Source organism: Anolis carolinensis, unplaced genomic scaffold (assembly GCF_035594765.1).
Source record: "Anolis carolinensis isolate JA03-04 unplaced genomic scaffold, rAnoCar3.1.pri scaffold_7, whole genome shotgun sequence".
In the NCBI taxonomy this organism is placed as follows: Eukaryota; Metazoa; Chordata; class Lepidosauria; order Squamata; family Dactyloidae; genus Anolis; species Anolis carolinensis.
In genome coordinates, this window is record NW_026943818.1 from 13,900,729 (window position 1) to 13,924,691 (window position 23,963).

The following is a 23,963-nucleotide window of genomic DNA, read 5'->3' on the forward strand; positions in this document are numbered from 1 at the left end:
TTTATTTAAGCCGCCCCGAGTCCCCATAGGGGAGATGGTGGCGGGGTATAAATAAAGTTTTATTATTATTATTATTATTAATATTTAATGTATATATATATATATATATATAAATAATAATAATAATGTTCCCGTCTAGGAGGATTCGACCCTCAAAGCCGCCAGTGCCATCTTGCAGGAATGGAGCCAACAGAAACCCAGTTTATAAAAAGAGACATTTGGAGCAGAATTGGTATCTATGGAATAAAGATACGGGAAAGAGAACAAATAAATACTCGAGGCTGGGATTGCTACACAAATAAAGGGCTTGCCTTTGAACTCTTGTGAACTCTCTCTCTCTATATATATATATATATTTCTTGGATGGGTTCATAATAATAGTTATATGAAATATAATAATATTATATATTATAATATATGATATTATCAATGGTATGAGTGCTCTTTCAGGGGCAAAATAGCATAATAATAATAATAATAATAATAATAATAATAATAGTAATAGATGATAACATTATCAATAATACAAGTGTTTTTCAGGGGCAAAATAGCATAATAATAATATATAATGTGATATTACCAATAATACAAATGTTATTCAGGGGCAAAATAGCATAATAATAATAATAATAATGATAATGATGATAACATTATCAATAAAACAAGTGCTGTTTCAGGGGCAAAATAGCATAATAATAATAATAATAATAATAATAATAATAATAATAATAATAGATGATAACATTATCAATAATACAAGTGCTCTATCACAGGCAAAATAGCATAATAATAATATATAATGTGATATTACCAATAATACAAATGTTATTCAGGGGCAAAATAGCATAATAATAATAATAATAATGATAATGATGATAACATTATCAATAAAACAAGTGCTGTTTCAGGGGCAAAATAGCATAATAATAATAATAATAATAATAATAATAATAATAATAATAGATGATAACATTATCAATAATACAGGTGCTCTTTCAGGGGCAAAATAGCATAATAATATATAATATATTACCAATAATACAAGTGTTTTTCAGGGGCAAAATAGCATAATAATAATAATAATAATAATATATAATGTGATATTACCAAAATACAAGTGTTTTTCAGGGGCAAAATAGCATAATAATAATAATAATATATAATATGATATTACCAATAATACAAGTGTTTTTCAGGGGCAAAATAGCATAATAATAATAATAATAATAATAATAATAATAATAATATATAATATGATATTACCAATAATACAAGTGTTCCCTTCATTGCCGCCCTGGAGGCGCCTCTTGCCTTTCCTAGCTCTGCGGCTCCCCGTGCGCCGCCCAATGGCATCACGCGCCTGGGCCGGAAATGGGTTGAAGAGCCAAGATGGCGGCCAGGCCCGGAGCCAAGCGCCGGAGCGAGGTAGGAAGGCCGAAGGCGGGCCCGGGCGGGAAACGGGGGCCTGGGGCGCGGGAACGGGGAGAGACGGGGCCCGAAGCGGAGAAGGGCCAGGCGGGGGAGAAGGCCGCGCCAGAGAGGCTTCCTCCGGGCTTCTGAGGGAGACTCTCCCCTCAAACGCAGGCTTTCCGGTTTAGTCGGACTACGGCTCCCAGAAGGCCTCCCTATTGGCCACCGCAGCTGAGGCTCCTGGGAAATGAAGTCCAAAACCCACACTGGGCCTCCGCCTGTGTTGAGGAAGGCTTTCATGGCCGGAATCACTGGGCTGTTGTGAGTTTTCATGTTCCAGAAGCATTCTCTCCTGACGTTTCGCCCACATCTGTGGCAGGAATTCCCCAGAGGTTGGGAGGGCTGTTTTGACCATGTTCCAGAAGCATTCTCTCCTGACTTTTCGCCCACATCTGTGGCAGGCATCCCCAGAGGTTGGGAGGGCTGTTTTGACCATGTTCCGGAAGCATTTTCTCCTGACGTTTCGCCCACATCTGGGACAAGCATCCCCAGAGGTTGGGAGGGCTGTTTTGACCATGTTCCAGAAGCATTCTCTCCTGACTTTTCGCCCACATCTGTGGCAGGCATCCCCAGAGGTTGGGAGGGCTGTTTTGACTATGTTCCAGAAGCATTCTTTCCTGATGTTTTGCCCACATCTGTGGCAAGCATCCTCAGAGGTTGGGAGGGCTGTTTTGACCATGTTCCGGAAGCATTCTCTCCTGACGTTTCGCCCACATCTGTGGCAGGCATCCTCAGAGGTTGGGAGGGCTGTTTTGACCATGTTCCAGAAGCATTCTCTCCTGACGTTTCGCCTACATCTGTGCCAGGCATCCTCAGAGGTTGGGAGGGCTGTTTTGACCATGTTCCGGAAGCATTCTCTCCTGACGTTTCGCCCACATCTGTGGCAGGCATCCTCAGAGGTTGGGAGGGCTGTTTTGACCATGTTCCAGAAGCATTCTCTCCTGACGTTTCGCCCACCTCTGTGGCAGGCATCCTCAGAGGTTGGGAGGGCTGTTTTGACCATGTTCCGGAAGCATTCTCTCCTGACGTTTCGCCCACATCTGTGGCAGGCATCCTCAGAGGTTGGGAGGGCTGTTTTGACCATGTTCCAGAAGCATTCTCTCCTGACTTTTCGCCCACATCTGTGGCAAGCATCCTCAGAGGTTGGGAGGGCTGTTTGACCATGTTCCAGAAGCATTCTCTCCTGACGTTTCACCCACATCTGTGGCAGGCATCCTCAGAGGCTGTGAGGCCTGTTGGAAACTAGGCAAGCGGGGTTTATATATCCAGGGTGGGAGAAAGAACTCGTGTCTGTTGGAGGCAAGTATGAAGGCTGCCATTGGCCACCTTGATTAGCATTGAATGGCCTGGCAGCTTGATGCCACTCTGGGGCCAGTTATATCACAATATTATGCTATACAAATAGTATTATACTAATATTATGCTATACAAATAGTATTATACTAATAGTATGCTATACTAATAGTATTATAGTAATATTATGCTATACTAATAGTATTATACTAATATCATGCTATACTAATAATATAATACTGTATATTGTATATATATACATTGTATTATAATGTAATACAATATAATAAACTATTATAATTATATATATATTTATTATTTATTTATTAGCGACATTTATATCCCGCCCTTCTCACCCTGAAGGGGACTCAGGGCGGTTTACAAGTATATATACATACAATATATTATATTAAATGACAAAATTGCAATATTATTCATAATATTGCATATATATCCAGGGTGGGAGAAAGAACTCGTGTCTGTTGGAGGCAAGTAGGAATGTTGCCATTGGCCGCCTTGATTAGCATTGAATGGCCTGGCAGCTTGATGCCACGCTGGGGCCAGTTATATAACAATATTATGCTATACTAATATTATTATACTAATACAGTGGAGTCTCACTTATCCAAGCCTCGCTTATCCAAGTTTCTGGATTATCCAAGCCATTTTTGTAGTCAATGTTTTCAATATATCGTGATATTTTGGTGCTAAATTCGTAAATACAGTAATTACAACATAACATTACTGTGTATTGAACTGCTTTTTCTGTCAAATTTGTTATATAACATGATATTTTGGTGCTTAATTTGTAAAATCATAACCTAATTTGGTGTTTAATAGGCTTTTCCTTAATCCCTTCTTATTATCCAAGATATTCGCTTATCCAAGCTTCTGCCGGCCCGTTTAGCTTGGATAAGTGAGAGACTACTGTATTATGCTATACTAATAATATAATACTGTATATTGTATATACATATAATATCGGTAATCTAAATATAGAAAAGGGTAATGAAATTTCGGCCTAGGACAAAACAACAAAACTACACATCCCAGAAACACTAAACTTGGCAGCACAACCCCTCATCCATGCATCTACGTTCATACAACAAAAAGAAAAGAAAAATAAAGTCCTAATTAGAGGGAGAGGAATAATTGCTTTTATCCAATTGCTGCCAGTTAGAAGGCTAAGCTCCGCCCACGTGGTCTCCTAGCAACCCACTCAGCCCAGGGGACAGGCAGAGTTAGGCCTCACTTAGGCCTCTTCCACACTGCCTATAAAATACAGATTATCTGATTTCCCATACCACCATACTTCGTCACAGCAATGCATGGCCGGGCACAGCTAGTACTGTATTATAATGTAATACAATACAGTAGAGTCTCGATTGACAAGAATAATAAATTTCTTCCACAACTAAGACCTTATGTATTTCTTGTGTTTTTAGGAGGAAGACCCGAAGATGGATCGGCCCAAATCGGCCAAAGAAAGTAAGATGGCTTGTTGAGCATTTCCGAAGTTGTGGAAATCCCACAAGCTTTTTTTTAAAAAAATTGAGATTTGAATGGTTCTCTTTCCGTGGCAGAAAAAGAAGAGAGGAAAAAATGGAGGGAGATGCGGCTGCTGAAAAAGCTGGAAAAGAAGAGAATGCGGGAATTAAAGGAGAAGAAGAAAGAGGAGGAGCAACCAAAGGAGGAGGAAGAAGGTGAGTCTGGAGCAGGGGTCCCCAAACTAAGGCCCGGGGGTCATTTACCTGGCCCCCACTCTCAGTTTTAGATTCAGACTTGCCCAAAGTCTGAAATGACTTGAAGGCACACAACAACAACAACAATTCTATTTAACTTGACTATCTCATTGGCAAGAAGCAGGCCCACACTTCCCATTGAAATCCTGATAGGTTTACTGTATGTTGGTTAAAATTGTTTTTATTTTTAAATATTGTATTGTTCTTTCATTTACTAATATTGTGCTATGGTAATAATATAATATATTGTGTATACATATAATATTGATAATACAGTAGAGTCTCCTTATCCTAGCTCACTTATCCAGGGTTCTGTATTATCCAAGGCAGTCTGCCTTTAAGTAGTCATTGTTTTTGTAGTAAATGTTGCAATGTTTTGGTGCTAAATTTGTAAATACAGTAATTACTACATAAGATTACTGTGTATTATACTGCTTTTCCTGTCAATTTCTTGTAAAACATGATGTTTTAGTGCTTAATTTGTAAAATCATAATGTAATTTTATGTTTAATAGGCCTTTTTCTTAATCCCTCCTTATTATCCAAGATTTTCGCTTCTCCAAGGTTCTGCTGGCCCGTTTATCTTGGATAAGTGAGACTCTACTGTAATATTATAATGTAATACAATATAATATTTATTTATTACAGTATTTCTACCCCCGCCCTTCTCACCCAATAGGGGACTCAGGGCGGCTGATAATAATAATAAGACAATATAATAATATTGTATAATATAATAATATTAATTATATATTACATATTAAATGTAATATTACCAATAATATTACAGTATAGTGGTTTGGTATAGTAATATATAATGCTAATATTGTGCTATGCTAATAATATAATATAATGTATGTACATACAACTTGTAAGCCGCTCTGAGTCCCCTTCAGGGTGAGAGAGGGTGGGGTATAAATGTCGCAAATAATAATAATAATAATAATAATAATAATAGTAGTACACTATAGTAATACATAATGCTAATATTGTGCTATGCTAATAATATAATATATCGTATGTACATATAACTTGTAAGCCGCCCTGAGTCCCCTTTGGGGTGAGAGAGGGCGGGACATAAATGTCGCTAATAATAATAATAATAATAATAATAGTACACTATAGTAATATATAATGCTAATATTGTGCTATGCTAATAATATAATATATCGTATGTACATATAACTTGTAAGCAGCCCTGAGTCCCCTTTGGGGTGAGAGAAGGCGGGACATAAATGTCGCTAATAATAATAATAATAATAGTACACTATAGTAATATATAATGCTAATATTGTGCTATGCTAATAATATAATATAATGTATGTACATACAACTTGTAAGCCGCTCTGAGTCCCCTTCAGGGTGAGAGAGGGTGGGGTATAAATGTAATAAGCAAACAAATAAATAATCATTGGGGGGGTGTTCGCACTACAAATAAGACATGCACAGTGTAAAATTTGTTCTTTTTTTTTTTTTCAAATGATAATTTGGCCCCTCAACAATCTGAGGGACCATGAACCGGCCCTCCACTTAAAAAGTTTGGGGACCCCTGGTCTGGAGGATCCTGTGCCTTCATGGGATGGGGAGGGAAGCCTGGATAAGGTTGGATGATGAGGATGATGAGGGTGATAAGTTTCCATCGCTTCCCATCCCAAGCCTTAGGGCGACACTACACGCTGAGCGTGGCCGTCCCGGGTTCGATCCTGGACAACGCGCAGTCGCCGGAGCTGCGGACATACCTGGCGGGGCAGATCGCCCGCTCCTGCGCCGTCTTCTCCGTGGACGAGGTCGTGGTCTTCGATGAACGCGGGGAGGACGCCAAGTAAGAAGGAATAATACAATATAATATTAATGGTATATTCTATATTACATATAATATTACTAATAATATTACAGTATGGTGGTATCATTCAATATAGTAATATATAGTGCTAACTAGCTGTGCCCGGCCACGCGTTGCTGTGGCAAAGTGATGGCGGTATTGGTTAAAAATTGTTGTGTAATTTTTATTTGTATTTTTTTATAAATTTTATTGTAAGTTATCTTTTTATTATATTTTATTATTTTCTTGTATTGTTTTTAGTTATTTTCTGTTATAGGGTTTTATTGTACTAATTTTTTAGTGTTTTTTATTATTTTTTATTGGGTTGCTAGGAGACCAAGTTGGAGGAGCTTAGCCTTCTAACTGGCAGCAATTGGATAAAAGCAATTATTCCTCTCTCTCTCTCATTAGGACTTTATTTTTCTTTTCTTTTTGTTGTATCAACCTAGAGGCGTGGATGATGGGTTGTGTTGTCAAATTTCGAGGTTGGGAGGCCTGTAGTTTTGTTGTTTTGTGGGTCGCCGTGATGCCATCGCTCTTTTATATATATAGACCAGCGGTGCCCGGCCATGCGTTGCTGTGTTGTTGTCTGGTGGTGTTGGTGAGAAATTGTTGAGGTAGTGGTGGTATTGAATGTCTGTTGTATGGTTGTCTTTATGTTTAGTATGCACACTGAAGTGGATTATATGGATAATCCAGTTCAAAGCAGATAATATAAGATTCTAAATGGGTTATATAGCTGTGTGGAAGGGCCTTGAGTCTACACTGACATATAATCCAGTTAAAATCTGATAATCTGTGGAAGAGGCCTAAGTGAGACCTAACTGTGCCTGTCCCCTGGGCTGAGTAGGTTGCTAGGAGACCAAGTGGGCGGAGCTTAGCCTTCAAACTGGCAGCAATTGGATAAAAACTATTATTCCTCTCCCTGTAATTAGGACTTTATTTTTCTTTTCTTTTTGTTTTATCAACCTAGAGCCATGGAGGATGGGTTGTGTTGTCAAATTTCGAGGTTGGGGGGCCTGTAGTTTTGTTGTTTTGTGGGTCGCCGTGATGCCATCACTGTTTTATATATATAGATAGTGTGCTATGCTATAATAATAATAACAACAACAACAACAACAACAACAACAACTTTATTTTTATACCCCGCCTCTATCTCCCCAAAGGGGACTCAGGGCGGCTTACATGGGGCCAAGCCCAAATAAAAACAATCTATATATATAAAAGAGTGATGGCATCAGGGCAGCGGACAAAACAACAAAACTACAGGCCCCCCAACCTCGAAATTTGACAACAAAACCCATCATCCACGCCTCTAGGTTGATACAACAAAAAGAAGAGAAAAATAAAGTCCTAATTACAGGGAGAGGAATGTAGTAAACAACATCTATATATATAAAAGGGTAATGAAATCATGGCACCGGACAAAACAACTAAATGCCCCACAACCTCAAAAATTGACAGCACAACCTCTCATCTATGCCTCTACGTTCATTCAACAAAAAGAAAAGAAAAATAAAGTCCTAGCCACAGCAACTCGTGGCCGGGCACAGCTAGTAAATAATAAATAAATACATTTTAGACTTAGGCTCGTCCTAATTCGGAAATGACTTGAAGGAACACAACAATAATCCTAATTAACTTGACTATCTCATTGGCCAGAAGCAAGCCCACACTTCCCATTGAAATCCTGATAAGTTTATGTTGGTTAAAATTGTTTTTAAATATTGTGTTCTTTCATTGTTGTTTTGTTGTTGTTGTTGTTGCACTACAAATAAGACATGTGCAATGTGCATAGAAATTTGTTTGTATTTTTTCCCCAAATGATAATTCTGCCCCTCCACAGTCTGAAGGATTGTGGTCCTGCCCTCTACTTTAAAAGTTTGAGGACCCCTGATCTATACTATGGAAAGCATGCAATTTGCTACCACTGTCATGGCGCCATGCGATGGAATGATGGGTGTTGTAGCTTGATGAGATGCTTAATTTTAAGTGGTATCAAACTGTGTTAATTCCACCATGTAGAGGCACACTGTCATTTCTAAGCCCTTGATTCCTAAACACGACGATCTTTCTGGGATTTGGTCCTCCTTGTGGACGGAGCCGCATTGTGACGCTGCCTTTCTTTTTTCCCCAGGACTGTGGAAGGCGAGTTCGGAGGCCTGAAGGCCAGAGGCCAGGCCTGCGTCCAGTTGGCTCGCATCCTGCAGTACTTGGAGTGTCCCCAGTAAGTTACAAAGGATCAATATAATAATAATAATAATAATAATAATAACAACAACAACAATAATAACAATAATAACAATAATAATATAATAACTCAGCCGCTATCAGGACCTCAAGATTGAACTTCAAAGACTCTGGCAGAAACCAGTGCAGGTGGTCCCGGTGGTGATGGGCACATTGGGTGCCGTGCCAAAAGATCTCAGCTGGCATTTGGAAACAATAGACATTGACAAAATTACGATCTGCCAACTGCAAAAGGCCACCCTGCTGGGATCTGCACGCATCATCCGAAAATACATCACACAGTCCTAGACACTTGGGAAGTGTTCAACTTGTGGTTTTGCGAAACGAAATCCAGCATGTCTATCTTGTTTGCTGTGTCATAATAAAATAATAATAATAATAATAATAATAATAATGATAAAAGTGCCGTGCCAAAAGATCTCAGCCGGCATTTGGAAACAATAGACATTGACAAAATTACGATCTGCCAACTGCAAAAGGCCACCCTGCTGGGATCTGCACGCATCATCCGAAAATACATCACACAGTCCTAGACACTTGGGAAGTGTTCAACTTGTGGTTTTGCGAAACGAAATCCAGCATGTCTATCTTGTTTGCTGTGTCATAATAAAATAATAATAATAATAATAATGATAAAAGTGCCGTGCCAAAAGATCTCAGCCGGCATTTGGAAACAATAGACATTGACAAAATTACGATCTGCCAACTGCAAAAGGCCACCCTGCTGGGATCTGCACGCATCATCCGAAAATACATCACACAGTCCTAGACACTTGGGAAGTGTTCAACTTGTGGTTTTGCGAAACGAAATCCAGCATGTCTATCTTGTTTGCTGTGTCATAATAAAATAATAATAATAATAATAATAATAATAATGATAAAAGTGCCGTGCCAAAAGATCTCAGCCGGCATTTGGAAACAATAGACATTGACAAAATTACGATCTGCCAACTGCAAAAGGCCACCCTGCTGGGATCTGCACGCATCATCCGAAAATACATCACACAGTCCTAGACACTTGGGAAGTGTTCGACTTGTGATTTTGTGAAACGAAATCCAGCATGTCTATCTTGTTTGCTGTGTCATACAACGTCGTTGTGTCAATAATAATAATAATACATCACACAGTCCTAGACAGTTGGGAAGTGTTGGACTTGTGGTTTTGCGAAACGAAATCCAGCATGTCTATCTTGTTTGCTGTGTCATACAACGTCGTTGCGTCAATAATAACTTAATTTTTATACCCCGCCCCATCTCCCCGAAGGGACTCGGGGCGGCTTACATGGGGCCTAGCCCGATAAAACAATCAATATCACTAACACGACTATAAAAAATTATATAAAACAATATATACAAAATATCTTGGAACCGAGCTCGTAGAAATTGGGTTGAAATGCCAGAACCATATGGGGCCCTGACCGCTCTCTCTCCTCTCTTTGACAGATACCTGCGCAAGTCCTTCTTCCCCAAACACCAGGATTTGCAGTTTGCAGGTGAGTCCAAGCACCTATGATTTTTACTGTCCCGAAACTCCGCAAATGTGTAAGGCTGACTTTTGCTGACGTTCTGAAAAAGATGTCCCATTTCTTTGAGTCTCATGCGCCAGTGAATCTAATGCCCACCTTCGTTTTCAAATCCCGGAAACCAAAAAAAATGATTTGGTGCCAAATGTCATGCGCAAAGGCAAACAGCACCCGCTTTGTAATTTGGGCTTTGCAGTTGCTGCATGTATAGTAATAATAATAATAATAATTTCAAAAATATGTCACACAGTCCTAAACACTTGGGAAGTGTTCGACTTGTGATTTTGTGATACGAAATCCAGCATATAGATCTCATTTGCTGTGTCATACTATGTCTTTGTGTCAATAATAATAATAATAGCAATATAATAATAATAATACATCACACAGTCCTAAACATTTGGGAAGTGTTTGACTTGTGATTCTGTGATACGAAATCCAGCATATAGATCTCGTTTGCTGTGTCATACTATGTCTTTGTGTCAATAATAATAATAATAATAATAATAATAATAATAATAATAATAATAATAGCAATATAATAATAATAATACATCACACAGTCCTAAACATTTGGGAAGTGTTTGACTTGTGATTCTGTGAAACAAAATCCAGTATATAGATCTTGTTTGCTGTGTCATACTATGTCTTTGTGTCAATAATAATAATAATAATAATAATAATAATATAATACATCACAAAGTCCTAAACAATTGGAAAGTGTTCAACTTGTGATTCTGTGATACAAAATCCAGCATAAGTATCTCGTGTGCTTTATCATACTATGTCTTTGGTCAATAATAATAATAATAATAATAATAATAATAGCAATATAATAATAATAATAATAATAATAATAATAATAATAATACATCACACAGTCCTAAACAATTGGGAAGTGTTCAACTTGTGATTCTGTGATACGAAATCCAGCATATACATCTCATTTGTCTTTGTGTCAATAATAGTAATAATAAATAATTTTTATTTATATCCTGCTTTTCTCCCAATAAGCTGGTGGTGGTCGTGTTACTGGAAGCAACATTGGATATAAGTGAATCAAAAAGGCGTTGTTATTCTTTCTTCCAGGGCTCCTGAACCCCTTGGACAGCCCCCATCACGTGCGGATCGACGAGGTGTCGCAGTATCGTGAAGGGGTGGTCTTGGCCCGACCGGTCAAGCCCGGCCGGGGGTCTTTTGTGAACTGTGGGATGCGGAAGGTGAGCCTTGTGTCAAAGCAGACGTTTTGTTGTACAAGTGGGCTTCCAAAAAACAAACAAACACCCTCCCCATAAAGAAACTGTAGTCCAGTTTCAAAGCAGGGAGCTTTGAAAGGGTTGAACAGAAGCTCTCTGAAGCTCGAGGTGCTCTTACTGCCTGTTACAGGCAAAACAAGCTGATCTCTACCCCATCTAAAATAAAATTTTATTTTTTATTTTTACCCTTTATTTTATCACTTTTAAACATTTATTATGCAATGCTTTTGACACGAAATAAATAAATCCATCTAAAATGCAGACGTGTGCTTTTCACCTTAACAATCTGCTGGTTTGGCTGAGTCCCTGCACCAGTTGAACTCTTACAGTGCCTGTATATCCTTTTTGTAATTAAGAATACATTGTCAACTTTTCAATATCACATTTCCCTGGCAGCTACCCTGTTTCCCCTAAAATAAGACATCCCCAGAAAATAAGACCTAGTAGAGGTTTTGCTGAATTGCTAAATATAAGACCTAGCAAAGTTTTTGTTTGGAAGCATGCCTGTCAAACAGAACACCAGAGCATGCAGGTTTGGTAAATGTACATACTATTGATTGTTGTACATGGAAATAATGGTAGTAATAAGAAATTCTTGATAGGATTCAGTTTGTCTGGTTATGCTGGTTTGTGATGACAACTACTGTACAAGATATAATAAATGTTCATTTTTTTTGTTCAACAATAAATGTGAATTCTTCTTCATGGAAAAGTAAGACATCCCCTGAAAATAAGACCTAGAGCATCTTTGGGAGCAAAAATTAATACAGTAGAATCTCACTTATCCAACGTTCTGGATTATCCAACGCGTTTTTGTAGTCAATGTTTTCAATATATTGTGATATTTTGGTGCTAAATTCGTCAATACAGTAATTACTACATAGCATTACTGCGTATTGAACTACTTTTTCTGTCAAATTTGTTGTAAAACATGATGTTTTGGTGCTTAATTTGTAAAATCATAACCTAATTTGATGTTTAATAGGCTTTTCCTTAATCTCTCCTTATTATCCAACATATTTGCTTATCCAACGATAAGCGAGTGTTTGATAAGTGAGACTCTACTGTATTATATTGTTAGCCTAGAACAATATTAGCATTATATATTACTATATTGAACTAACCACTATATTGTAATATTATTAGTAATATTCCATGTAATATATAATATATAATTAATATTATTATATGGACTGGTCCATGAGGTCACGAAGAGTCGAAAACGACTGAACGAGTGAGACGACAGCATTATTATTAGCATTATATTGTATTACATTATAATATAACCATCAATATTATATGCGTATACAATATTATATTATTAAAACTGATATAAAAATATTATATTATAAAACTGAGGGCGGGGGCCAGGTAAATGACTTGGAGGGCCGCATCCGGCCCCCGGGCCTTAGTTTGGGGACCCCTGAACTAGAAGATAAATAAACAAATGGAAAGGCCGTTTCCCCAAGGAAGATGACCGGAAGTCAAACCTTTTTTTTTAATGTTTCTTTCTTCTTTTTCTTCTTTTATTTTTTTTTTTATTTTCCCCCTTCTCTTTCCCTCTTTTGCATTTACCCCAACCCCAATCCAAACTCCATACCCCCATTATAGGTTTAAACATATATACAAAATCTAATAAAGATATTTTAAAAAAGAATACACTGCCAACTTTTCAATATCACATTTCCCTTGCAGCTACAACTCCCAGACTGTTGTTGTTATGGGACGTACCTCTGTTTTCCTCTCTCCCTTCGTCTTGCAGGAGGTGCAGATCGATAAGCAGCTCGAGGCCGGACTCCGCGTCACCGTGAAGCTCAACGAGCAGCAGAACCCAGGTAATAACAACATTGGAGTGTGACTCTGGGGTGGCTTTGGAGCAGGCATGGGCTGTGAGGAATGCTGGGAGTTGAAGTCCAAAACACCTGGAGGACTGAAGTTTGCCCATGCCTGCTTCCTTATCCTTCCATGCTCCACGTCTCTTCCAGAGAGCAAAACGCAGAAGGGGACGGTGGTGTCTTCCCATCATCCCCGCACTGTCTCCGGCCTTTACTGGGGATACACCGTCCGCTTGGCTTCCTGCCTGAGTAAGTAGAAATCTTCATTTATTTATACACATAATAAATCTGAAAAATGTGTATGTGGAGGAGGTGTCCACTTACACTGACAGCTGCCGACTTCCATATACACCTATAGTTTCCACTGAGTAGGAGACACCCCTGGCCCTCCCTCCACCGACATGCAGGTTATAGTGACCACCATGAACACTTAGCCCGTGTCCCCCACAAACACCATCCTGCCCCCCACTCCAATAAAGGCGTTCATGCAGGGAAAATTTCATCCTAGATCTTCTATTTTTCCTCCAGAATGGACATCCCAGGGTTCCTTAATTTGCATGGCTCCGCCCACTGCCTCTCCCTCAACCCTTTCCCATGACACACAGTTAATGGAAATTGATCAGTGAGGTTTGGGGAGAATTCACATCATGATTTACAAACCTTTACCTACCTATGTTATTGCTATGGAAAATATTATATTTTATATAATTATTATTATGCTATTTTGCCCCTGAAAGACCTCTCGTATCATTGATAATGTCATATATTATAATGTATGGTATTACTATATTTGACATTATTATTATGCTATTTTGCCCCTGAAAGACCTCTCGTATCACTGATAATATATTATGTTAATTATTATATTTGACATTATTATTATGCTATTTTGCCCCTGAAAGACCTCTCGTATCACTGATAATATATTATGTTAATTATTATATTTGACATTATTATTATGCTATTTCGCCCCTGAAAGACCAGTTGTATTATTGATATCATATATTATAATATTTTACATTATTATTATTATTATTATTATTATTATTATTATTATGCTATTTTGTCCCTGAAAGACCACTTGTATCATTGATATCATATAATATATTGTAATATTTTACATTATTATTATCATATAATATATAATGTTATTATTTTATATAATAGTAATAATAATAATAATAATAATGCTGTTTTGCCCGTGAAAATTGGGTGGTCTCTCTCCTTGTCTCCCCAGGTGCCGTATTTGCCGAATCCCCCTTCACGGATGGCTATGACCTCTCCGTTGGGACCTCGGAACAAGGGACCCCCGTGGACCAAGCAACCCTACCTGCTTTCAGGTAAAGGCAGCCGTTTCATCAGTGTCACACCTTTGGGACATGCTAACAACATTTTCAAAATAAAGAACAGCACTCAGAAAACGGGGGAATTCCAGACAGGAAACAATCAGGGCCAGCTAACACCTCCCAACAAAGGATATTATAATATACACATAATATTGATAATAATATAATGTAATACAATATAATACTAATAATACCATATAAAACATTAATTATATATGACATGTAATATTAATAATATTACAATACAGTGGTATAATGCTAATATTGTGCTATGCTAATAATGTATTGTATATACATATAATATTGATAATATTATAACAATACAATATAATACTTCTAATAAAATATAAAATATTAATTATTTATATACAGTAGAGTCTCACTTATCCAACACTCGCTTATCCAACGTTCTGGATTATCCAACGCATTTTTGTAGTCAATGTTTGCAATACATCGTGATAAAATTCATCGTGCTAAATTTGTAAATACAGTAATTACTACATAGCATTACTGCGTATTGAACTACTTTTTCTGTCAAATTTGTTGTATAACGTGATGTTTTGGTGCTTAATTTGTAAAATCATAACCTTATTTGATGTTTAAAAGGCTTTTCCTTAATCCCTCCTTGTTATCCAAGATATTTGCTTATCCAACGTTCTGCCGGCCCCGTTTATGTTGGATAAGTGAGACTCTACTGTATTATTATTGCATTTATTATTTTACTCTATTTATTATCACATGTATTATTTTCCTGTATTTATTATTATTATTACATGTATTATTTTTCTCTATTATTGTTGCTACTATTACATTTATTTTACTCTATTTTTTATTATTAATAAATTTATTATTTCACTCTGATCTTATTATTATTGCAATTAGTATTTTACTCTATTTATTATTACATGTATTATTTTCCTGTATTTATTATTATTATTATTACATGTATTATTTTACTCTATTATTATTCAAAGGATACATAAGCACATTTACATTGAAGAAGATGAGAATAATGATTTGATCAGAGTTGGACAGTCTTATCTTAAATTTGAGCTTGATGTAAATATTCAAAAACATTTAACCTACTGATGCCTCAATTAATGTAATTTTATTGGTATCTATTTTTATTTCTGAAATTTACCACCCTTGGCTTGTACTGGAGTCAATGTTTTCCCAGTTTTTTTGTGGTAAAATTAGGTGCCTCGGGTTATATTCGGGTCTGCTTAAACTCAAGTATATACGGTATTATTATTATTATCATTATTATTATTATTCCGCCCCTTTCCTCCCTGCTCTTTCAACCCAGGCATGCTTTGATCGTTTTTGGAGGCCTGCAAGGCTTGGAAGCTGCCGTCGACGCGGACCCACATTTGGAAGTCAGTGACCCCAGCACCTTATTTGACTTGTACCTCAACACCTGCCCCGGGCAAGGCAGCCGGACCATCCGGACCGAGGTATTTGGTCTTTTCACCATTATTAACTGGGAATCAATTCCAACTTTTCTCTTGTACCTGATACTAGTTATTCCTTTCCATTTTTATATTCAGCACTGCAAAAGGCCATTGGGATACTTCCCGAGTTTTTATTTTTCGTAGTTTTTGGAAACTACCAGGTCTGTTGCGATTGGCGGCCAAAATGGCTCCAACAACTGCCTTTGAACCTTGTTGGCGGCTGGTGACTAAACCCGTCTCTCTCTCTCGGATCCCCTTCTAGGAAGCCATGCTCATCTCACTGTCTGCGCTGAGGCCGAGGATTGCGGAAGCGGCAAAGGGTCTGAACGGAGGCGGCAATTCGTGAGATTTGGGAAGGAAAAGCCTCGGAAAGAGCAGCAAGACAGCGATCAGGAGCAGATCGTAGCCTTGATTTTCCCTTTCGATAATTTTCCAAGATGCCGAGCTTTCTTTGAAACCCAGAAACTGGAGAATTGGACCCAAATAGACTGGCTTGTTCTGAATATTTTTTTAATACCTGTTTATACCCAAATAAAGTGGAACCATTGCCTTGCCTTTCCTGTTCTCCTGGTACTCTCTGCTTGTGTGGGCCACGACGGGTGCAAAAGTTTTGTGGGTTTTTAAATGTATTTAGACCAAAGCAGCCAGTAATACTAAAACCAATATAATGTACAGCTTAACAGTTTCCTTTAAGAGAACTCGAGATGCTTGTCTGTTCTTAAGGTGTAAAGCACATGTCTGAGTTTTCGATGGATTAGGAATCAGCTGGTTTTCCTTGTAATAGGCAGTAAGAGCACCTACAGCTTCTGTTCAACCCTTTCAAATGTTCACCTGCTTGGGCGGTGATGACACGATTGTCAGCGTAGATGAAACTCTGTCACTTCTGACAGTGGCTAGTGATTTGTGTAAATGGCTGGTTTTTCCTTTAATAGGCAGTAAGAATACGTAGAGCTTTGGAAAACTTCTGTTTGACCATGTCAAAGTGTTGTCGAAGGCTTTCATGGCCGGGATCACAGGGTTGTTGTATGTCTTTCAGGCTGTCTGGCCATGTTCTAGAAGTATTCTCTCCTGACGTTTCGCCCACATCTATGGCAGGCATCCTCAGAGGTTGTGAGGTCTGTTGAAAACTAGACACGGAAAGGAACAAATATATATCTGTGGAGAGTCCAGGGTGTGACAAGAGTCCTTTGTCAGTTGGAAGCTGGCATTAATGTTTCAGTTAATCACCCTAATTTGCATTGGAAAGGTTTGTCTCTTGCCTTGGGGGCATCCTTTGTTCAGAGTCGTTAGCCATCCTTGGGGCTCTTCTGCTGCTTCCCATCTACTGTTTTGATTTTTGAGTTTTTCAATACTGGTAGCCAGATTTTGTTCATTTTCATGGTTTCCTCCTTTCTGTTGAAGTTGTCCACATGCTTGTGGATTTCAATGGCTTCTCTGTGTCGTCTGACATGATAGTTGTTGGAGTGGTCCAGCATTTCTGTGTTCTCAAATAATATCCTGTGTCCAGGTTGGTTCATCAAGTGCCATTTCAAAGCTTCCTGCTTGAGTGGTGATGGCATGATCGTCGGCATAGATGAAACTCTCTGCCCCTTCTGGCATTTGTGTAAATGTTAAACACTGATGGAGCAAACGGGCTTCCTTGAGGCAGGCCATTCTTCTGTTTCTCTGACCCTGGAACTCAACAAAACTCCTGTTTTGTACCAGATTTCCTCTGAAGTGGGTGATGTGATAATCCTTTGTGATGTTATACATTTTTCTCAGGAGGAAGTGAATGAATAGATGAGACTTTATTTCTATCCCGCCCTATCTCCACTTTGTAAACAAATACTTAAGTTCCCGAGTAAAAAGCAATCCGGCCTCAGCTCCGGTTCCCGGCGGTGATGGTTCTCAAGGCGCTGGTCCGTTTCAGGATGTTGGGGACGAAGAGGAGTCCGGAGGCGCGCTCGATGCTCTCGATGGGGACCAGGAAGCGCTCCAAGGGGAGCTTCTCGTCCACCGGGGCGTTGGGCATGACGTAGGAGCGCAGCTCCACCTCCCCGGAGGCCTTCTCCAGGAGGAGCACCTTGAAGAAGTGCGTGGGCACCGCCACCTGGTTCCTCCCAATCACCTGGTACTTCACGTACATCTTCCCGTCGGCCTCCATCCTGCGGGAAGAATAACACGACGATGTTTGTTCCTGGGTCATCAATCTCATTTCTTAATTCAGTGATGGCCAACCTATGACATGCGTGTCAGCACTGACACGCCTAGCCATTTTTGCTCACACGCTGCCGCCTGCAGATTGATTGGATGACTATGTCTTTTGTGGCCAAATTTGGTGTGATTTGGTCCAGTGGTTTTGTTGTTTACTCCATGGGAATTATGCACATTACATACATATATATCTCTATATATAAAAGGGTAATGAAATTTCAGCCTAGGACAAAACAACAAAACTACACATCCCAGAAACACTAAACTTGGCAGCACAACCCCTCATCCATGCCTCTACGTTCATACAACAAAAATAAAAAAATAAAATCCTAATTAGAGGGAGAGGAATAATTGTTTTTATTCAATTGCTGCCAGTTAGAAGGCTAAGCTCCGTCAAGGGAAAACCTTTACCCTTGGCCTTAATTACCACCAGTTCCTCAATACTTTATTTCCCATACCATCATACTTCGCCACAGCAACCCGTGGCCGGGCACAGCTAGTGTGTATATATATATATACATATATATATACACACATATATACAGTAGAGTCTCACTTATCCAAGCTAAACGGGCCGGCAGAAGCTTGGATAAGCGAATAACTTGGATAATAAGGAGAGATTAAGGAAAAGCCTATCAAACATCAAATTGGGTTATAATTTTACAAATTAAGCACCAAAACATCATGTTATACAACAAAATTGACAGAAAAAGTAGTTCAATATGCAGTAATGTTATGTTGTAATTACTGTATTTATGAATTTAGCACCAAAATATCACGATATATTGAAAACATTGACTACAAAAATGGCTTGGATTATCCAGAAGCTTGGATAAGTGAAACTCTACTGTGTGTGTGTGTGTGTGTGTGTGTGTGTATATATATATATATATAATCATTCTATTATTATTGTAGTACAGTAGAGTCTCACTTATCCAAGCTAAACGGGCTGGCAGAAGCTTGGATAAGCTAATAATAATAATAATAATAATAATAATAATAATAATAATAATAATTCTTATACCCCACCCCATCTCCCCGAAGGGACTCGGGGCGGCTTACATGGGGCCAAGCCCGGAACAACAATATAAAAACAAAAGCAAACAGTAAAGACAGATCAATCAACAATAAAACATCAACATGTTTTATCTTGGATAATAAGAAGGGATTAAGGAAAGGCCTATTAAACATCAAATTAGGTTATGATTTTACAAATTAAGCACCAAAACATCACGTTTTATAACAAATTTGACAGAAAAAGTAGTTCTGTACGCAATAATGCTATGTTTACTGTATTTACGAATTTAGCACCAAAATATCATGATATATTGAAAACATTGACTACAAAAATGTGTTGGATAATCCAGAACGTTGGATAAGCGAGTGTTGGATAAGTGAGACTATACTGTAATACCAATAATAATAGAGAAAAATAATAAATGTACCATATATTCTCAAATATAAGCTGACCCAAATATAAGCCAACCAGGACCCTCACCCAAGTATAAGCCAAGGGGGGCTTTTTCAGTCTTTTAAAAAGGGCTGAAAAGCTAGGCTTATACTCGAGTATATACAGTAATTGTATTTCCTATAGTAGTATTACTATATTACAATATTATGTATTATTATATTGTATTACACTATAATATTAATATGTCTTTACAATATACTGTATATATTATTAGCTCAGCACAACAACAACAACAACAATAATAATACATAAATGACAAGTCACCTGGTTGTTTGCTGATACAGTAATTGTATTTCCTATAGTAGTATTACTATATTACAATATTATGTATTATTATATTGTATTACACTATAATATTAATATGTTTTTACAATATACTGTATATATTATTAGCTCAGCACAACAACAACAACAATAATAATACATAAATGACAAGTCACCTGGTTGTTTGCTGATATAGTAATTGTATTTCCTATAGTAGTATTACTATATTACAATATTATGTATTATTATATTGTATTACACTATAATATTAATATGTTTTTACAATATACTGTATATATTATTAGCTCAGCACAACAATAACAACAACAACAACAATAATACATAAATGACAAGTCATCTGGTTGTTTGCTGATATAGTAATTGTATTTCCTATAGTAGTATTACTATATTACAATATTATGTATTATATTGTATTACACTATAATATTAATATGTCTTTGCAATATACTGTATATATTATTAGCTCAGCACAATAATAATAATAATAATAATAATACATAAATGACAAGTCACCTGGTTGTTTGCTGTGCACAAATGTTGTTGTGTATCTAATAATAATAATAATAATAATAATAATAATAATAATAAATGACAGTCACCTGGGTAGGAAAAGTGGGCCAGTACAGACGTACACACTCTGGTTATATTTGGTCAAACTCCGGCAATATTTCTCCAAGTTGTTCCAGGCATTCTGGTTCAGGTGAGGATCCTGGAGGCAAAACATATTCCCACATTGAGGAGTGTCGCAACCAAATTGTAAGAAGTGAAAAAGTAGGCCCAGCCTATGTGTGGTCAGGCTTTAGAACATTTTCAGCACAATAAGGGATTGTTTTAGTCCAGTGATGGGCAACCTTTTGCACTTGGTGTGTCGAAATTCGTCAGAAAACCTAGCATGACTTGGGTGGTGTGTCACTTTGAGAAAAAAAAAAACATAATTTTGCAATATGTATAGTTTAAATAACAAACATGTATAATTGTAATATATAACTGTATTTAATAAATCAAAAACTATTTACTACCCTTATTTCCATGTACAACAATCTATGGTACTTCTTGCATTTTAAGCTTCACAAAGTTTCCACACTGATTTCTCTCTATTCTAGTTTAATATATTAGTATTACCATATTAAAATATTATGTATTATTATATTGTCTTATTATATTAACGGTGGTAATTATATTTACTATTATAGCATTACTATATTACAATATTATGTATTATATTAACGGTGGTAATTGTATTTAATATAATAGTATTATATTACAATATTATGTATTATTATATTGTATTATTATATTGTCTTATTATATTAACGGTGGTAATTATATTTAATATAATAGTATTACTATATTACAATATGATGTATTATATTAACGGTGGTAATTATATTTAATATAATAGTATTACTATATTACAATATTATGTATTATTATATTAACGGTGGTAATTTTATTTAATATAATAGCATTATTGTATTACAATATTATGTATTATTATACTGTATTATTATATTAACGGTGGTAATTATATTTAATATATTAGTATTACTATATTACAATATTATTATATTGTATTATTATATTATATTAAGTGTAGTAATTATATTTAATATAATAGTATTATATTACAATATTATGTATTATTATATTAAGAGTGGTAATTATATTTAATATAATAGTATTACTATATTACAATATTATGTATTATATTAACGGTGTTAATTATATTTAATATAATAGTATTATTATATTACAATATTATGTATTATATTGTATTATTATATTAATGGTGGTAATTATATTTAATATATTAGTATTACCATATTAAAATATTATGTATTATTATATTGTCTTATTATATTAACGGTGGTAATTATATTTAATATATTAGTATTACTATATTACAATATTATGTATTATTATATTGTCTTATTATATTAACGGTGGTAATTATATTTAATATAATAGTATTACTATATTACAATATTTTGTATTATTATATTGTATTAGTATATTAACGGTGGTAATTATATTTAATATATTAGACTCTACTGTAATAACGCAGTATACTGGTATAGTAATAGGTAATATATAAAACTAATATTGTGCTATGCTAATATTATAGATGTCATATTAACAATATTTTAATGTAATACAATATAATACATAAGTGAGACTCTACTGTACAGCAATTACTACATAACCTTGTTGTGTCTTGTGCTGCTTTTTCGGTCAAATTTGTGGTAAAACATGATGTTTTTGGTGCTTAATTTGTAAAATCATAAAATTTGTAAAATCATACCAGTACTGTTACGATGGTGGAGGCATTACTTTTCGCTCACTTACTTAGATGTGGGCGAAATGTCAGGAGGGAATGCTTCTGGAGCATGGCCAGACAGCTTGGGAAACTCACAACAACCCTTACTGAACATTGACTTGATGAATTCGGTTAAAAATTTACCTCAGAATTCAGGACAGTTAGGCTTCATTACAGGCCTGGGCCTACTTGGGGTGTTTTGGACTTCAACTCCCACCATTCCTGACAGCCTACTACAGCTCCCAGAAGCCCCCAGCCTGCATTCGCAGGCTGGGGGCTTCTGGGAGCTGTAGTAGGCTGTCAGGAATGGTGGGAGTTGAAGTCCAAAACACCTCAAGTAGGCCCAGGCCTGTAATGAAGCCTAACTGTTCAAATCCAAAACACCTCACGGCAAGGCCCAAGTAGGCCCAGGCCTGTAATGAAGCCTAACTGTCCTGAATTCTGAGGTAAATTCTTGACTGAAAAGCGTTGATTTCCGCGCGGCCTTCTTCCCACCTGAGGCGCGACGTTGGCGAGGCAGAAGGTGTCCTGCATGGCGGCCTGGCTGTGCCGGTGGTTGGCGGCGGCGGCGAGGTGTCCCTTCTGGAAGCCGCTCCCGCGGTAGTCGTCGAGGGTGGCGCGGTGGAAGGGGTGGGCCTCGGCGTCGGCGTGGAAGCGGCACCGCGCGCGGTCCGCCCCGGAGCCGGCCTCTCCCTCCGGGCGACGGAGCCTCTCCATGACCCAGAGCGCGCTCCGGCTCCGCGGGTCGTAGCACAGGGCGAAGGAGTCGCGGAGGCGCAGCGGGAGCAGGCCCGGCGAGCCGTACTTGGACAAGACCTCCACGCTTGGCGAGGCCGCCGCCAGGGAGGGCAGCCTAGGCCTCAGGCCCGCCTCGGAGCCTTCTTTCCTCCGGCCCCAAAGGTAACCCAAGGCGAAGGAGGAGAGCACGGCCGCAGCAGAGGCCCACCGCTTCCCCGGAGCCATGCCCGCCCGCTCGCTCACCTTCCTCGCCCTTCTCCCACAAACACAGAGGCGGGACTAGGCCTCGGCCTCGGCCTCCAGGCCCATTAAAGGCACAGCAGACGCTTTACTAAGGCCCTCAGTATGTTGGTTAAAATTGTGTTGTCGAAGGCTTTCATGGCCAGGATCACAGGGTTGTTGTGTGTCTTTCGGGCTGTGTGGCCATGTTCCAGAAGCATTCTCTCCTGACGTTTCGCCCACATCTATGGCAGGCATCCTCAGAGGTTGTGAGGTATGGAGAAACTAAATAAAGAAAGGAAAGAATATATATCTGTGGAAAGTCTAGGGTGAGAGAGGTCAGTATGAATGTTGTGTAGTTAATCACTTAAATTAGCATTGAAAAGCTTATCTGCTGTCTTCTTCCTGCCTCTGGGGCATCCTTTGTTTAGAGTCGTTAACTGCCCTAGGTTGATTCATGTCTGGAAATCCTCTGTTTTCAGAGTGATGCTGGACCATTCTAACAACTATCATGTCAGACTACACAGAGAAGCCATTGAAATCCACAAGCATGTGGACAACTTCAACAGAAAGGAAGAAACCATGAAAATGAACAAAATCTGGCTACCAGTATTAAAAAACTCAAGAATCAGAACAGTAAATAAAAAGCAATACTCTGAAAACAGAGGATTTCCAGACATGAATCAACCTAGGGCAGTTAACGACTCTAAACAAAGGATGCCCCAGAGGCAGGAAGAAGACAGCAGATAAGCT

The 23,963-nt window shown here is 37.8% G+C and overlaps 4 protein-coding genes across 7 annotated transcripts in view; 3 read left to right on the forward strand and 1 right to left on the reverse strand.

The window, feature by feature from the left end:
* The window catches only part of kyat1 (kynurenine aminotransferase 1), a 21,700-nt gene extending 21,382 nt beyond the window's left edge, over positions 1–318 (forward strand). For both annotated transcript variants that reach the window (XM_062959926.1, XM_062959927.1), the window contains one exon: positions 140–318. In XM_062959926.1, the coding sequence (XP_062815996.1) occupies positions 140–208 (69 nt within the window). In that variant the 3' untranslated portion in view covers positions 209–318. The remainder of the gene's footprint in view (positions 1–139) is intronic.
* Positions 1–23,963, forward strand: part of zer1 (zyg-11 related cell cycle regulator) — a 244,875-nt gene that overhangs the window by 167,441 nt on the left and 53,471 nt on the right. The window lies entirely within an intron of this gene.
* Positions 1,276–16,542, forward strand: spout1 (SPOUT domain containing methyltransferase 1). 2 transcript variants are annotated; one of them, XM_062959955.1, is made up of 12 exons: positions 1,276–1,425; positions 4,209–4,251; positions 4,347–4,466; positions 6,161–6,326; positions 8,464–8,553; positions 10,020–10,069; positions 11,189–11,319; positions 13,118–13,190; positions 13,341–13,439; positions 14,428–14,530; positions 15,843–15,990; positions 16,250–16,542. In XM_062959955.1, exons 1-12 carry the CDS (start codon positions 1,390–1,392, stop codon positions 16,331–16,333), a joined length of 1,143 nt encoding a protein of 380 aa, XP_062816025.1. In that variant the 5' UTR covers positions 1,276–1,389; the 3' UTR covers positions 16,334–16,542. The 2 variants fall into 2 exon arrangements, with proteins under 2 accessions (XP_062816025.1, XP_062816026.1); XM_062959956.1 differs by lacking the exon at positions 1,276–1,425 and adding an exon at positions 1,563–1,731.
* Positions 11,513–23,483, reverse strand: endog (endonuclease G). Its single transcript, XM_062959961.1, has 4 exons — positions 22,749–23,483; positions 20,536–20,645; positions 16,819–18,131; positions 11,513–13,435 (listed from the first exon to the last, which is right to left on the reverse strand). The coding sequence occupies exons 1-3, from the start codon at positions 23,214–23,216 to the stop codon at positions 17,846–17,848; spliced, it is 864 nt and encodes a 287-aa protein (XP_062816031.1). The 5' UTR covers positions 23,217–23,483; the 3' UTR covers positions 11,513–13,435; positions 16,819–17,845.

Coding starts and splice junctions, on each gene's coding strand:
- spout1 (XM_062959955.1), top strand. CDS start 1,390: ATGGCGGCCAGGCCCGGAGCCAAGCGCCGGAGCGAG. Junction 11,320..13,117: donor TGAACTGTGGGATGCGGAAG/GTGAGCCTTGTG, acceptor TTCGTCTTGCAG/GAGGTGCAGATCGATAAGCA. Junction 15,991..16,249: donor GCCGGACCATCCGGACCGAG/GTATTTGGTCTT, acceptor ATCCCCTTCTAG/GAAGCCATGCTCATCTCACT.
- endog (XM_062959961.1), bottom strand. CDS start 23,216: ATGGCTCCGGGGAAGCGGTGGGCCTCTGCTGCGGCCGTGCTCTCCTCC. Junction 20,646..22,748: donor TCGCCAACGTCGCGCCTCAG/GTGGGAAGAAGG, acceptor TTTTGCCTCCAG/GATCCTCACCTGAACCAGAA. Junction 18,132..20,535: donor GGCCCACTTTTCCTACCCAG/GTGACTGTCATT, acceptor TTCTTCCCGCAG/GATGGAGGCCGACGGGAAGA.